Below are 17,172 nucleotides of genomic sequence, written 5' to 3' on the forward strand. Positions count from 1 at the left end.
TGAGTTGCAGGCCTGTGAACCAAAAGGCTACAGGTTTGATTCCCAGTCAGGGCATGCACCTCGGTTGCAGGCCAGGTCCCCAGTTAGGGGCATGTGAGAGGCAACCGATAGATGTATCTCTCTCACACAGGTGTTTCTCTCCCTCTCTTTCTCTCCTCTGTTCTCTCTAAAAATAAACAAAATCTTTTAAAAATTTAAAAAGTAAACATAACCTTTTTTTTTTCAAATAATAGTCCCAAATGAAATTTGACTTGTGGATTATATTCCAAGGGAATAGTAAGCACTGTCCTGTGGATTGGATGGATCCTGCCTTACCTGCAGGCCTACTGGACAGATGAAAGATTTATAATAGGATGGGCCTTAGTTGAGTTTTTGATTTGGCGTACCACTGGGAGTTACAGCAGTGTTTATTTTAGCCTGTTCTCTTGTGTTTATTTAACCAAAGCAGTAACAGAATCCATATTTAAAATTCAGAAAGCATAAGGATGCTTTTGTGTATTAGACAGCATAAAATATATTATGGCTAATCATATTTTATTTTAGGATGTTTTATCTCACTTTTTTCTTGGTGTTGAAGGCAGGTTAATCCAACAGTGTGTGGTATGGAATAGCAAGGGTGGGGGAGAGTCGAAATGGAAGAAAGTGAAGTTAGAATTAGGAACAATGTATTCTAGGTGGAAGTGGTAAGAGCCCGCTTGGAGGAGAGAGAGTCTGTTGGAGTGGAAATGAAACGTTGGATTCTAGGGGTACTGTACAGGAAGATTTGGTTAGGAAGTAGGAGGCCCTGAGATCTTGGGTTCTGGACAGGTGTGACAAGGGTTTCATTTCTGTAGATTGGAAAATGGGGAAGCAAGCCCTATTCACTGGGGGAAGATGAGGTTGCTTTCATTCACCCACTAGACAGAAATGTAGGTTTTGATTTTGGTCAGAGTTTGAGATGTTAGGTTTGAGTCATTCTCATTGGCTGGTAATTGGAAATGTGGAGTAAAAGGATGAAAGGAAGCGCTGTGTACAGCAAAGGAGAGGATTACCTACATTTGGGGTAAAGCCACGGCCGAAGAAATAAAGAACCAGAATGGTACAGTTTCACAGAAAAGAAAGAATCTGTGCTAAGTTGAAAATCCTAGGGTGATTTGTCCAAAGTAAACTTGTATTATTTGTCTGAGGATATGCTCTTATAATTGGAGTTTAAAGATACAGTGTGGCAACACGGGGGAGAGCGTTAACTGAAGTCAGATTCTTAGAGTGTGACTCTCACTTGCTGGCCAGCAGCTTTTGGGCAAGTTACTGAGCTTTTTTCTGTATCTCAAAGAGTTTAACTTTGTGGATTAGAGGAAAATAAGCACCTTGCTTTACAAATAAGTAAGTGTTCAAAAAATGGTAATCACACATAGTTTGTGCCAAAAATATATGTATTTTGCCATGTATGTGTACTTTTTTGTCCAAAATTTTGAGGGGAAAATAAGAATGTGCATTATACATGGGTAATTCTAATTCCATATCTATTGAAATGTTTTTAATTCTTTTATTTATGCTTATACATTAAAAGTGCAAGTCTAGAAAGCAATAATGATATCTGTTTGCAGAATAATACCCTGGAATACCATAATAATTTTTTTCTAAATATAAATAAATAAAAAATTGAATTAACTAATTAAAACAAAAGATTTTTTTTCCTGAAAGTTTGGGCCAAAAACATGGGTGCGTATTACACGTGGGAGTGCATATACACGGCAAAGCAGGGTATATTAGTGTGAGGCTGCATCTCCCATATTATTTTGAAACTTTAGGTTTTAATTGTGAGATTATTCTGATAATATTATTTAGTTTTATAAATGTGGAGTTTAGAGGTAAGGTTACCCCTTAACAAAATTAGTACAGTTTGAATTGGATTCTGATACAGTGCCATAAGTTTAATCATTATTTCCCACATGTGTTCCTTGGAGCATGATCCTTAAAGAATTTCTTAGGGTTTATTTGATAGTGGTGTCATGTAAGTCTGAGAAATGCTTCAGTATTTTATCCTTTTGTTGGAAATAATGTATACTACTAAAGACTGATTTAAAAATGTTTAATTAAGCTGGCATTTTTCAAACTTACTAGATCATTAGATTCCTTTTCTCCTGTTTTATATATGGAATTTTATGTATTGAAATTTCACATATTTTACTATTAGTTTATGTTAGGCATTATATTTTTTGTATACCCAGTATCGCCTATGAAAAAAATTTAAAATTGAGATACAATTTACATACTATAAAGTTCATTATTTTAAAGTATGCAATTTCACTGATGTTTAGTATATTTATGAGAATGTGCAACACTAACCACTTTCTAAAATTGCAGAACATTTCGTCAGCATAAAAAGAAACCCCATAACAATAAGCAGCCACTCTCCATCTTCCCTTTGCCCCAGTTTTGTCAGTTCTGCACATTTTATATAAATGGAATTTTGCAAGATGTGTCCTGTGCCTGGCTTTTATCATTTAGCATAATGTTTTTAAGGCCGTCCATGTTGTAGCTGCTAAGCATTTCCTTTTATGGCTGAATAATCTGTAGTGTGGATAATACTACATTTTGTTCATCCATTTATTAGTTGATGAGCATTTGGGTTGTGTCTGTTTTTTTAGGCTGTTATGAATAATGCTGCTAACGAACATTCATGTACAAGACTTTGTGTTGCAATATGTTCTCATTTCTCTTAGGTGCTTACCTAGAGGTGGATGCTGGGTGTTACTGTCTGTGTTTAATGTTTTGAGGAACTGCTGAGCTGCTTTCAGTAGGGGCTGCACCATTTTACATTTCTAGCAGCAACGTGTGAAGGTTCTGATTTCTCTACATCCTTGGCAACAAGTTATTTTTGGTTAATTTTTTTTTTAAATTTTAGCCATCTAGTGGGTGTGAAGTGGTATCTCAGTGTGGTTTTGATTTATATTTTCCTGATGACTAATGGTGTTAAGTATCTTTTATGTGCTTATAGCCCATTTGTGTATCTTCTTTAGAGAAATGTTTATTCAGTTCCTTTGCCCATTTTAAAATGGAGTTGTCTTTTATTGCATCTCATCTGCTTTTGTTTTCTCAAATTCCAGAAAAGCATAAATATAAAACTCTGATGCTGAAGGAAAAGTCCTTAGTATAGAAGTACTCAAACTGTACTACATAATCAGTTCTCATTTCTTCCTAGAAGTTCTTTGTCACTGATAGTTATTATACAGTTTCTAGTGATTAGTTCAGTGATAAAGTGGACATTATACAAATTTAGAGGGTTGAAGAGTTAGCACAACCTAAAGCATTTTTTTCAGATGTGATCAAAGCCCCACGAATTTTGCTGTCATTTTTGCTTCCCATTTGCCCTGAGTATTTAGTGAGAAATGAATTTAAGTCTATTATCCAAATATATCTTTACTTTTTGTGTTACCATTTTCACTGCCCTAGGAAGAATACATTTTAATATCTACCTAATTTGGTATTATTTTCTTTAATCTGCTTTAATGCACCTAATATGTGAAAGTGTAATGATCAGAATCAATTTTAGAGACCTGGTCCTATGAACTACTTGACTTCACAGTAACTTTTGAATCTCAGTTTCCAGTTCTAGAAGTGGTAAAATGTACATAACAGGGTTTGCCATTTTAATCGTTTTTAAATGTACAATTAAGTGGCATTAAGTACATTTACATTGTTGTGCAACCATGACCGCCATCTATCTGCAGAACTTTTCCATCATCCTATCCTGAAACTCGTTACGTATTTAATACCCCCCCATCTGCTCCTCCCCCAGCCCCTGACAACTACTGTTGTACTTTCCATTCCCACGGTATTTGTTCTTAGGTACTTTATATATGCAGAATCATACAATATTTATTCTTCTGTGTCTGACTTATTTCACTTAACGTTGTCCTTCATATTTGTACATTTTGTAGCATGTGTCAAATTTCCTTTTTTGTAAAGCTGAATAATATTCCATGTGTCTGTGTATTGGCCTAAAAATGCCCAAACCTGTAGTAAATTTTTATAACAGTTTGAGTCAAAACTAATAACATATGCTGGGGAGCAGGATTTCCGATGCTCCCTAGTATAGCAGTTTGCAGTTTCTCTTACGCATTTAGAGTTAAGGAGGAAATGTAAGGAAGATTACGCGTGAAGGTTGGAGAAAGCAAGGAAGGGATTGGATTACCTGTTTACTAGATCATGTGCTCTCTCGAGGGTGGCTATGCCTTGCGGGTGTTACTTCTGGCATTTCAAAGGTGTGTTCGCCTAGATGCCAAGAACAATAGACAGGGCTTGCTTAAAAACCTTTCACTGAAGAGGTTACAGGGCTGGGGCATGACTACCCACCATGACCTGCCCAGTAAGGAATTTATGACATATTACAACACTTCTTTTTCATACACATATATAACACATTTTGTTTATGCATTCATTCATTGATGGACATTTGAGTCATTTCCACTTTTTTACTAATATGAATAATGCTGCTTATGAACAGTGGTATACAAATGTCCAGTTGGGTCTCTGCTTTCAATCTTTGGTCTACGTTCCCAGAAGTGGAATTATTGAATCAGATGGTAATTCTGTGTTTAATTTTTTAACCAACTTGGTTTTGAACTTAGATAAATTTTTGCAGTCCTATATTATATCCCATTTACTCTATATGTGTGAAGTAGGTGTTAAATCTGTAGCAGCTCTTTTATGCGATTGTATTCTAAGGGGAAGATGCGAGTGTTACTACCTAGAAGTATACTTTGTGTGGCTGATAGTGGAACTCAAGAGTTAAAGGTTTTAGCTTCAGCCGTAGTTGAAAGGCTTCACTGATGAATGCAGGTGGAAAGCTGTTGTTCCAGGAACTGGAATGCATGGCTCCAGGAGGTCTACCAGCATTGCACCCTTTGCGCTCTGGAGGTCTGCAAGTGATCCAGCTGATACCTGAGCCTTTGTGTTCCGGGAGGGGAGACTCAGATAAGGAATTGTTGATCAGCAGATAAAGAAATGCTAGGAAAATTGCCACTGGACTGTAACTCTTGTCTTACTGACCTTTCCCCAAACCCTTCACCTAACTCTTTTCCTTCTCCATATAAAAAAAATTGGCTTGGGATGAGATGTTCAGGTGGTTTTTGAGGGTACGTAATTCACTGTCTTATTGCTGGCATCTGAATAAAGTGCCCAAACAGATTCAATCCTTGTCTCTACTTATTGGTTCTGGTAGTGACAGGCAGTGTGAATGCTGACTTTTCTGGTTTCGTGGCTATAATTGGTCTGTTTAAAAAATGTATCAGTATAAACAGTGATTTTCAACTAGTGTGCCTCAAGAATTTTTAAAACATTCAAAACCTGACTATTTTGTCAAGAGCACTGATCCCTTTTCCCTTAGCTCATCAAATAATAATAAAAAAAAAAACAGTCAACACAACAATAGCCGTCCAGTATGAATGAGTCAAAGTTATACTTACTTTTTTTGTGAGATCGGCAGCAAATGCATATTTTTGTGTGCTGCGGACTGTTAGTCATTAGTTCATGTGCTCCGTGACGTGAGAAAGGTTGAAAGCACTGACTTAGGGTGTGGAGCTCATGTTCTGTCTCCTGTGTGGGAATTACCATTAGCTCCTGGTTCCTCCTCCTGTCCGCACTGCCTCAGGCGTCTGGAAGCAGTGGAGCCAGAGATCCACAGGGAGTAGTTTTGGATCCTGTTTCTCTCTCTTAAGCTTACTCAGTGGCCTTCTTCAAGACCATCTCCCCTGATCAAGTTGGCTGAGTCACAAAGGGAAGGCAAGGGTATTTTGTGACTCTGAGGGCCCTGTTCTTTCTGTTACAAAGCAGTCAGGTTCCTTTCCCTTTTGTTGTGGAAGAAGTTTTATTAGGGAATAGATTTCAGTGATTTATAATTGCGGTTTAGTGAGCGAAGTCCCCTTTTAGTATCTATTGTGCAAAGTTGGCCACAGATATTAGAAGCATGAAATTAGCATTTTTGATAAATTGGTAAGGGAGGTGACAAGTCCAAAGCTAATATACACAGAAATGAAAATTTCTACACATTGTTAAGGCTTTCTTAAATTTAAAAGAGGTCTGAAAATTTTTCCCAGGAAAATGATACATTTCCCAGGAAATGGTAATTTAAAAAGGTATTTGCTGTCTGCCGAAGCATAACTTATATTTGCAGCCTCTCTCTGTAAAATACAAATTCTAGTAGGAAAGTGCTGCTGACTCCTAGAGGGACAAAGAAGACAGACTATAGGTATATTATGAACATATATCATACATATATTCTGTCCTTTATAAAAGAAAGCGGGGTAGAGGCGTTTCAAAGCTAGAGGCCAAGTTAAAATTCATGCGAGGAAACTAAATGCTGTGGTTGTGTCAGTGTCCAGAGCTCGAGGTTGGTAGGCTGCTGTTACTTCATAGGGTTTTTGCTACTGAAAGGCCATTTACGCAGACTGGGAAATTGCCAAAATTGGGAAGTTGAATCAGTGTTAACGATTAAACTGTCTCCTCCTCATAGAAGCCTGCTGTGACCTTGCCAGGCATAACTTAATTGCCAGGCAGAACTCCCTCTTGCATGCTCCCTATAAGCATTGTGTTTCTGTCTCCTTCCACTAGATTATGAACTTCTTTAGGGCAGAGATGTCATATCTTATTCTGTATTTTTAGCATGTAGCATAATTGCTTATACACAGACCCTTTTAAACATTGGCTGAGTCACTTCTTAGTATGAGACTTGGGCATAAATATAACAAATGAGAAGAAACAGCCACTGTAGATTTCAGAAGGGGAGATGGAAATCGGTTAGGATGTGGCTAAGAACAGAGGAAACCACTACAGGATAGAAACCGAAGAGATTTTTGTTTCATGTGGTGCATTGTGCTATTTCCTTGTCTCATTTCCTTGAGACTCGGGCTCATGGCTTGAAATTCTTTTGTTTACTTAGCAGACACAGTCATGCAAGTTGTGGGGTGACAAGCACGTGATTTTAGTGCAGTGTAATAAAGCTGCAGTAGAGGCATGTACATACAGTATTATTCTATGAGAGAGGGACATTCTTCATAGAAGGTAGTGTTTTAGAATAAAGGAGAATACCTCCTGCCAAGCAAACCGTCTCTGAAGAGAGGCTTAATAGAGCCCAGCAGCGTCCAGGAACGGCAGCCGATGGGAGCATCTGGTGTCTGTGGGCAAGTTCTGGGAAGTAAGGCAGAGGTCTGCCTAGGAGGAACCTCATTTCTGTTTTTGCTTGTCTTCTCCTCTCTTGGGTTCTCTTTGTGCTAGTCCATGCAATTTTTGCTTTAACCATTGGTCATGAGGAGACAGTGGAGAATTTTATAGAGCAGAATGACATGGTCAGAAATGTGTTTTGAAAGGCAGATCGGCAGTCTTGGAACCACGGAGAAGGTGAATCATAGGGCAGATTCTGGAGACAGCTGGATGGATTTGGAGGCAGTTGCCTTTTCCAAGCAAAGGAGGATGAGTTCCTATTGTGTGACTCCATCTATATTAAATGTCAGAACAGGCAGATTTATAGAGAGAGAAAGTTTTCAGCTGGCCAAAAAGTTCATTTAGCTTTTTCCATACAGTGGTTCTAGTAGTACTTACTTGTCTTTAACTTCTCTCCAAATAATTTTGTTAGATTGTATTGTGACAACTGTCATATCAGCATGTATTTAAAAAAAACTTAGCACAACTGGTGAATTTTGGTGCAGCCATTTTAGTATTGAAGATGGAAGAAGATATGCAGCATTTTTGGTGGATTATGCTATATTACTTCAAGAAAGGTAGAAATGCAAGAGATTTGTGCAGTGTATGGAGAAGGTGCTGTGACTGATGGAACGTGTCAAAGTGGTTTATGAAGTTTCTTGTACTATTGACTTTTTGGCCAAATAATTCTTTGCAGTGGGGCTGTCATATGCACTGGAAGATGTTTAGCAGCACCCCTGGTCTCTCCCCACTAGAAGCCAATAGCGGGAGAGAGCTGATATACTCAGAGTATCCAAATCAATCAAGTTATTGGCGAAAGTGAAAAATGTGTCTTATTCTATGGAAAAAACTAAATGGACTTTGTGGCCACCCCAACAGATCACTGTTGCCAGGAGCCGGAAGGAGGGGGTATGAGGAGTGACTACTGTTGAGTATGGGTTTTTTTTAATGATAATGATAATATCCTGGAATTAGATAGTAGTGATAGTTGTGTGCAGCCTTGTGAATATACTAAAAAACCACTGAATACTTTTAAGTGGTGAATTTGATGGTATGTGAATTATGTCTCAATTTAAAGAGAGAGATGAAGAGTTCCTGAAACAAACAGAAACAGTGGGAATAAAAAAGGCCAAGACGGGCTCGTGAGAAACTCAGTGGTAAAGAATCGACCATACTTGGAGACTGAATATTGGCAGTGCCCAAAATGAAGTAGAAGCTGGTTCTGATGTTTCTAACTTGTATGATTGAATTGATAAGGAAAGATATTCTGGAAAAAGGGGGTTTGGAGAGACATATAGAGAATTGTGTGAAATTTTTTGAGTGTGTAATCAAGACAAGCAGTTAAAGGTAAGGCCTAGATTTCATGAGAGCCTCTCTGGGAGTAAAGAAAAAAAGTAAGTGTATGGGAGTTGACTCAAGTCAGTCAAACTGCTGATAGGTAATATCTTGTCCCATCACTGCCCCCCAACCCTTGAAAGAGCATGTCCCAGTTGCTCCTTATCCTCTAAGCTGGTATAGTAGTGGTGGTTGCTGTTACTAAGTAAAACTGAATCTTTATATTACTTTTCAGGCAGAGGCAAGGCTGGCAGCGAAACGGGCTGCTCGGGCAGAAGCAAGAGATATACGCATGAGAGAACTGGAACGGCAGCAAAAAGAGGTAATGGGGGATAACCCTAGTTTTGTGCTAGTCTCAAAAAAATCACACTTGGCTGGTTCACTTCTGCAGTAAACCTGGTTCCCTTTGAAACACTGGGAGGAGTGTAAGCTGTTGTATGTGTTTTAACAATCCATTCCAGGCAAATTTAAATGCGGTATTTGTTTTAAATAATAACAGCAAACACATATATATCTCTTACTGTATACAGTGTTGTATGTTATTACGGTGTTATAAGTGCTTTACTTATTAGCTAAAGTGTGCTTAGAGATGACACAGATGTTTACTGTAGTTCTAAATGTCCTAGAATTCCCTTAATTATACTATGATATCTACATTTTAAAGCACTGTGAAGTCATTCAACCTTCCAGATTTTAAGTGTAATTAATAATGGAGGAAAATATTCACATAAGAAAATTTTAAAAAAACAAACAACTGTAGAACTTGTAGAACTCCAATTTCGTGTTACAAAACCTGGTGTCCATATACAGAGTCAAAACCTACTAGAAAGAAGTGGTTACTGTTACTATTTTGCTTTGTCTGTGGTGGAATGATGATAGATTTTATTCCCTTTTTATGATTTTCTATAGTTATAAATTTCACTATACTTTTATCATCAGAAAGAAAAGCAAAACCACATTTTGAAAAATAGGCATATAAAAATTAGGCTGCTCAAATATGAAACAAATACTCCTTTTTTACCTTTTCTTTCTGACGTTGACCTAGCTCTGAACATTCCCATAAAAAATATTTCTGATGCTGTATTAGTTCAAAGGGGGAAGAACCTGCATGGTAGTATTAAAGCCTTTATTTTGATATTGGTGGTGGATCTTCTGCTAATGGATTAAATGGAAGTGTATAGTTTCCGTATTGTTACAGCTGAAAACCAAAAGCAGAAATAGTTCATATGTTGCTAATATTTTTTAGCCTTATATATAGTTTCAAATATTGAATGCAATTCTTGGCTTGAAACAAAAATGTTGCAATGCATTATCTTTTATGCTCCTAAAATTATAGTTAATTATAAGGAGACAATTATTAAATACAAGTTCTATTTATGGTACTCTAAACTGCAGAGAACCATATGTCTCATTACTGAACATACTTAGTTTAGTAATTTTCTGTTTGTTGAATGTGTAACTTTGAGTCAACAATCATTATTCTTCAGGGCAGATGTATATGATTAATTTAAGACTTCAGAGGATGCAGTGATTTGGAGACTCTTCAGTTTATGAAACTTTTGCATTTGTAGCATTCTCATCATTCCTTTGATCGGAAGTGGGGACAGATTCACAAGTGGCTGGTAGGCCAGGATTGCCTGTTCTGCATGTTGTGTTCGGCTGCTGAAATAATGCAATCTTGAAGTAAAACATTGACTAATAGTTTACAAAGTAGGAGTGTTTGGCATGTTTGAACCTAAAGGTCAGGGAGACTCTCTTCTGTCTGTCGTGAACCAAATCTGCACTTCGAGCCCAGCCATCTCTGTTGTAGTCTGCTGCCTCCACGCAGCTCAGGAATGCTCCTGGTCAGGAGGGATGGAGTAAATGAATTTGTTTCTTTCCATGGGTTTGTTCTCTCCCTTAAATCTGTCCCTCTCTCCCTTTCTCTCTCCTCCTCTCCCCCTCACTTCCTCTGACCCTCCCCTCTTCCCTCTCCTCTTCCTTTCTCCCTCTGTCTTTTTAACAAAGTAAGTTTGCAGAGTCTTTATTGAGAGATGACCCAAGTCATTTTTCCATCTCCTCTGAAAATTACTCTTATTTTTTCAGTTCTCTTATTTCCTTTTCAAGTCATTTACTACCACTTCTAAATTTGTTAACTATAAGAGCAAATTGCAAACCAGTAGAATGTTACTAACTGTGAATCATTATCTCATATTATAGGGATTCTTTTTTTTTTTAGGGGTTCTTTACTTGGTATGTGAACAGATTTGAGTATGGGGCACAAAGCCTTAAAAATCTCACACAAAATTTTGTGTGTGTATATATGTATATTTGAAATGCCCACAGGTATTTTTATCATCAGATACTCAAAAGAGTGTGCGATCCCTAAAGGGATAAGAACCACTGTCTAATTGCTGCTACATCAGCAACTTTCAAGCAAATTCCTTCTATAGCATCATTTCAGGGTACAACCAGAATTAAAACATTTATGACTATATTGACCTACAAGTTTAAAACTTTGTCATACTTTTTATTGTGATATTTTAGAAAAGAGAAAAGAAGATGTTTGATTACTTTGGAGTGGAATTTGTAAAGTGTCTTCTGCATGTAACTGGATTAATATTACTAATGGTGCATTAAGAATGTTTTGTGTGAATAAAAGACACAACTTTGCTTGCAAATTTTCCATGGATATGTGTTAGTTTAATTCCTTTTTATTATGTATTATGGTTCTAAAATTAAATTGCCTAAGATTTTACTATCTTAGCGCACACCAAAACAATATAATATAAAGCCTATATTAAAAGTCTGATGTTTGATTCCTGTACTCAGAGGCCATGAAGATAAACATATTTTCGCCTCTGTGAAATGTGTGCAGTTCAGGCAGTGAGTGTGCCAGATTTTCATGGACGGGAGAACAGTTTGGGTTAGAGGGTGAAAATGCAGGTGGTGGCTGACCGAAGTTTTGAATGACAGCTTGGACTTGGACATGCAGAGAAGCTGGGGTTTACTTTCAGAGGGGAATGATGATCACGTCTAACCTCTTCCGACACCTGCTTTCACTCCTTTCAAACTGATACTACATCTCACCTTTTATCTTACTCTTGTCTCTCTGGCTGCTCTCTTTCAGTGAGCCTGTAGAAGTTGACATGACAGTCGCAATATAGGATATAAATTACTAATACATTTATAATAAAGTAAATAATGCATACACAAATAATAGGACAGTCAGTTATTGGAAGGAAGAACCTTCCCATATGAAAAATTCCGAATTTTAACTACTTTTTCCGTGAGGCGGAGTGTGGGGATGTGAGTGGGAAGCAAGGGCACTCGCCTCCGGAACGAAGCCCGCTTCGTGTTCCGCACGTCAGCACTGTGCCAGCGCTTTTTACTGTGTTTTCACTTCACACCGGGAGATGGGTACCACGGCCTGTGTTCCATAGATGAGGCGATACAGGATTGGTGAGATGAACAGCTTACTTAGTCGCTGGCACGGACAGAATTTGAAGGTATGAGAGAGTGCCACATCTGCTAAGGGCATGGAAGGTAAGAGGATCAGCAGGAAAAGGCCTAGGGTGTTCTGGGCCATCACATAAGTAGTGTTTGCTTTAGTCACGTGATTCTGGTTGTTTTTTTTTTTTTTTTTTAAAGATTTTATTTATTTATTTTTAGAGAGAGGGGAAGGGAAGGAGAAAGAGAGGGAGAGAATCAGTGTGTGGTCGCCTCTCATGCGCCCCCTACTGGGGACCTGGCCCGCAACCCAGGCACGTGCCCTGACTGGGAATCAAAAGATCGACTCTTTGGTTTGCAGACCGGCACTCAGTCCACTGAGCCACACCAGCCAGTGCATGATTCTGTGTACAAGTGGGCTGGCTTCATCAGTGGCATGTTGGTGACCTGAAAGAGTAAATGCAGCTCCTGAGGTTTCCTGGCTTGAAATTGTGCGCCTGGCTCTAGTCTGACTTAAGTGCTGTTTGCTGACAGAGAAGATGGTCCTGTGTATTCACCAGGCTGTGGGCTTTTAAAAAATAAAACCACTTTACTCTCTTAAGTTCACTTCAAGTGAGCTTTTAAAAGCAAGAGTATGTTTCATTTCCATTAACTTAATTCAGTGTATCAAAACATGATTTTCCAGACAGCCTTAAACAAATATAAGCATTGTCTTACAAGTTCAGCCTTGGATACTTTTACTAATAAGGGCTCCCAAGATAATGAACACGTATTGTTCTCCTGACTGTGGAAGAGAGGGATCTTCTGCCTTGTAATTGGCACCTCAAGACATAGTTCATTGATTTTTTTTTATAGGGACCTGGTGCTATTAATTCAAGAAAAGCCAATTGACAATTAATTAATCCAGCCATCCTCACCTGAGGACATGTTCAATGATCTTAGAGAGATTGGAAGAATGGGAGAGAGAGAGGGAGAGATACATTAATGTGAGAGAGAAACATCGATCAGTTGCTCCTTTTGTAAGCAGCCCAACCAGGGACTGAACCCACACATAACCTAGACATGCGCCCTGACCACGAACTGAAGCTGTAACCTTTTAGCTTACAGGATAATGCTCCAATCAACTGAGCCATGCCAGCCAGCGTGCAATTGGCAATTTAAATACTGCTGTAGAAATACCTGGGCAATGAAGCTCTTTGTTCTTTCAGATAAGGAGAATTCTCTGGGTAAAAACCAGGATACCTTGCTATTTCCTTCCATTTTCTTTTTAATGGAATCATTGTAGACTTAGCCAGTGTTGGATGGAATCTTTATGGCTCAGTTGTCTGGTGAGTCAAAGGAACTGAATGCTGGCCCCAGCTCTGTGACTTTGAAGGGGTCAGACTAATTGATCTTCTAGGGTGATGCAAGAATCTTTTCTTTCTTTTTTTTTTAAGATTTTATTGATTTATTTTTAGAGAGAAGGGAAGGGAGAGGAAAAGAGAAGGAGAGAAACATCAATGTGTGGGTACCTCTCATGTGCCCCCTACTGGGAACCTGGCCTGCAACCCAGGCATGTGTCCTGACGGGGAACCAATCCTATGACCCTTTGATTCATAGGCTGGAACTCAGTCCACTTGAGCCACACCAGCCAGGGCAGAATCTTTTCTTTATACAAGGGTTTCCTCTGTTTCCCTCATTTACCAACTATGCAAATGTATTCAAAGTAGGGGAGTAATTTTAAAAAACTATCTAAATGCCCATCTTTCTATATAAGAGTGGTCCTGCATGGCAGACTTTTAGTAAAATACATGTTTTGGGTCTTTTTTTGGTGTAATGAAAATTTGCTTTGAGTTGTTTGTAGAGTAGCCACTAGCCATATGTGTGTAATTAGATTAAGATTTCAATTAAAATTAAAAATTTAGTTTCTCGGTTGTACTTCTAGGATTTCAAGTGCTCAAAAGCCACATGTGGCTAGTGGCTACCTTATTAGGCAGTAGAAGCATAGAACATTTCCACTGTTACAGAAAGTTCTATTGAACAGACTGGGTTTATGGTATAATTTGTATCTGTGGAATAAGCTATATTCTCTCAGTTCAAATTAAGTGGCCTATATGGGGTTTACATTTTATTCTGTAGACTTCTGAAGTCTTTTTAGACCATTTTTTAAAGGTGGCTAAAAAGAAAAGCTGTTTAAATATAGAGGTATATCAGTATATAATTAGGTATTTTTATTTAGAATTATATTTGTAATAGGTACAATTAAAAATAAATATGAAATTCACTTGTCTTGCTGCATCTTTAATGGGATGTGCTTTTTAAAGGTAGGTTTTTAAAGAGTGTTCTTGAGCTCTGGCTGGTATGGCTTAGTGGACTGAGTGCCAGTCTGTAAACCAAAGGTCACTGGTGTGATTCCCAGTCAGGGCGCATGCCTGGGTTGCAGGCCAGGTCCCCAGTTGGGGGCATGTGAAAGGCAACCAATCTATGTCTCTCTCACACATCAGTGTTTCTTCTCCTCTCTCTACAAACAAACAAATAAATAAATAAATAATTTTAAGAGAAAGTGCTCTTGTATGGTAGATGGAATGAAAAGCAAATTCAGCACGAAGGGAAGATTGATCACTAAACCACATCTGGCACTCTGGTACTCTGAATAATACTGGGAGGGGGCATGTAGGATTAACCTGCCTTGGTACCACAAGGCTCTTTAAACTAACTAAGCTAAGAAACCTAGAACTCGTCACCACTTAACAAACTGTACCCACCCTGATGGGCTAATGCACAGGCCCCTAAAACCTTTGTGGTGCCACCTGATAATCAAAGAAGGCAAGACATTTGTTTGGCTTCTGGCAGATTACATGTGTCTGTTATGTAATGGAAATGTAAACCATTGATGAATTCCTAGAGATCAGAACACCAGGCAGGGGTGTCCAACCCGCGGCCTAGGGGCTGCATGCTGCCCAGGATGGCTGTGAATGTGGCCCAACACAAAGTTGTAAATTTAGTTAAAACATTAAGAGATTTTTTGTTTTCGTTAGTGTTTGTGTATTTAACGTGTGGCCTGAGACAACTCACTCCTCTTCTCCCAGTGTAGCCCAGAGACGTCAAAAGGTCGGCCGCCCCTGCATTTTGACTCATTGAATCATACTGGTGCTTAGAACTAGGCTTCTGAACAGATTTGATCCCATCTGTCAGTGTGCATAGCAGATGATAAACAGGAGTTTTTTTTGAATTATACTCAAAGTTATGACCAAAGTAAGCATTAAGTGTAGCATTCCAGTTGAATTGCCCTTTCTGTATTCGACATGCACCTTCCGGCGTAGCCACATTTATTTGTCCCACCTGCATGATGATAATGCTGTGTGGCCACGGGGTGTATGAGGTATTGATTCGTCACTGTCATCAACCGTGACCCTGCTTGGACCAGTTGTGTGTGATTCTTAGTCAGTACCCATCATTTTACTACTTTGAACTTTGAAAATCAGAAAGATCAGAGGTTTCTCACTGATTCAGTTGCTTAGGGTTAGGGACCAGTCAGTTGATTTCACGTAGCTCAGGACTTAATGCTCCAATGCTAATAGCGGAACGTGGAAAAGTTTAGAACTGCATTCAGTTCAGTCAGCTGTCAGGTTGTGCTCAGCTTTCTTTGCAGTCTTCATAAGGCATATTTCTCACTAACTTAACCAACTCTAAAATATTTATCCAGTTCTAAGTAGTTTTTCATACTAATGCTACACAGTCAGGGGCTCTTTCATTTAGTTGCCTCCCGCCCCAGTTAAAGTAGTGAAGGAAAAAAAGAAATTCTTTGCAGTGAGCAGAAAATTATAATCCAAATATTTTAAAAGCAATACACTCTACGTAATACATCTGTGATAAGGTAAACATTTCTTCTTGCCTTGCATAAACTAACATTCAAAATGAAAAAGATAGGTAAAGGTCCACTTTTAACATTAAACACAATTTCTGTTTAAGTATGCTTTCTTATTTTTATCTCGGTATGTTGAGCTGTCTTTGTCATACATAGATTACTTACATTCTACAAGTGGTGAGGCAGACATACATACGCTTGATTAAATAAAAACGTTGCCAAGATTATTTCCACTCTCTTTCCAACTGAAGCATGCGGCTGCCACAAACTCAGCTGTTGAAACTGCATTGTCCGAACCCGCTTGCTGAAGGAGGGTCGGCTGTGCTCTTAACCGACTGTCCTTCGCTCGGCTGTTCCGACAGACAGCCCTCTGTTCAGTGATTAATTCTCCGTGTACTTTTTCCTTTCCCAGGAAGATTCAGAAAGGGCCAGGTATTCCCACCGGTCCAGTCATCGTCGTCCTTATCTGGTTTGTAATAACCTGTGAACTTGCCTCTTAATACTTTTCCCCATTAACTCAATGTAGTCACTCACACACTTTTGTTTTTATTTTTATCAGGGAGTTGAGGATGCATTGTCCATCCGAAGTCTTGGCAGTCACAGGGTTGGTATTTTAAGTTGTTTACACAATAGCAAAGCTTCTGTGCCTGAGCTTTCTGCAGCACCATTGCCTAAGCAGCCTGACAGTGCTCGTACGTTCCTTTGCCTTTGTTTTAAGTAGGAAATACAGGCAAAGCCCTTTCCTTGGAAAGTGATGCTTTCTCTCAAATCTTTGCTATGCGTAAATCAATTCTAAAATCATAAATATTTTAATCTATTATCATAAGTACTCTTTTTCTATAAAAAGACCTTTGATTTTGGAAAATTATCACAAAATTATAAGATTGATTTTATAAAATAACACCTGCATGGTTCTAACTTTTGGATTTTTTTCTACTTTCATATTTTTAAAAAAATAATATTAAATGAGAAATATTTTAAACTTTGAGTAACTATTTATGGTTTTATTATATGGAAAAATTGAGCTACTGATTTGAAAAATTTCCTGCTTGTCATATTTACAGAAATTATCCTGCTTCAACATTTTGATTAACATGTTGTAGTATGTCTCAGTTTTAACACACATTCTTGTATTGTATTAAGATAAATGAGAAGTCACGTGTTAAAGGCTTGCCCATTGTGCCAAGACACTGATCTCGGAAAGAATTGTGCTGTACACTTTAAAGCAAGTCTTTTAATTTGCACATTGATAACATTGCACACATACACTTACATCCAGATGTTTCATCTGTAAAATTATCTTTAATGCTAAGGTCTGTATTTGTTTATTTCCCTTCAAGTCTAGTTTTCTTCTCATCTTATATAAAGTATAAAAATAT

General features: G+C 38.2%; 1 protein-coding gene across 16 annotated transcripts in view; it reads left to right on the forward strand.

Annotated features, from left to right (window-relative positions):
• The window catches only part of LRRFIP2 (LRR binding FLII interacting protein 2), a 105,211-nt gene that overhangs the window by 32,512 nt on the left and 55,527 nt on the right, over positions 1-17,172 (forward strand). For 6 of the 16 annotated variants that reach the window (XM_036030515.1, XM_036030520.1, XM_036030517.1 and 3 more), the window contains exons 3-6: positions 8,753-8,839; positions 10,089-10,139; positions 16,206-16,262; positions 16,353-16,397. In XM_036030515.1, the coding sequence (XP_035886408.1) occupies positions 8,753-8,839; positions 10,089-10,139; positions 16,206-16,262; positions 16,353-16,397 (240 nt within the window). The remainder of the gene's footprint in view (positions 1-8,752; positions 8,840-10,088; positions 10,140-16,205; positions 16,263-16,352; positions 16,398-17,172) is intronic. The other 10 variants (XM_028518492.2, XM_028518491.2, XM_028518488.2 and 7 more) reach the window with 3 other exon arrangements.

The sequence above is a fragment of the Phyllostomus discolor genome, chromosome 7, assembly GCF_004126475.2.
Source record: "Phyllostomus discolor isolate MPI-MPIP mPhyDis1 chromosome 7, mPhyDis1.pri.v3, whole genome shotgun sequence".
NCBI lineage: Eukaryota > Metazoa > Chordata > Mammalia > Chiroptera > Phyllostomidae > Phyllostomus > Phyllostomus discolor.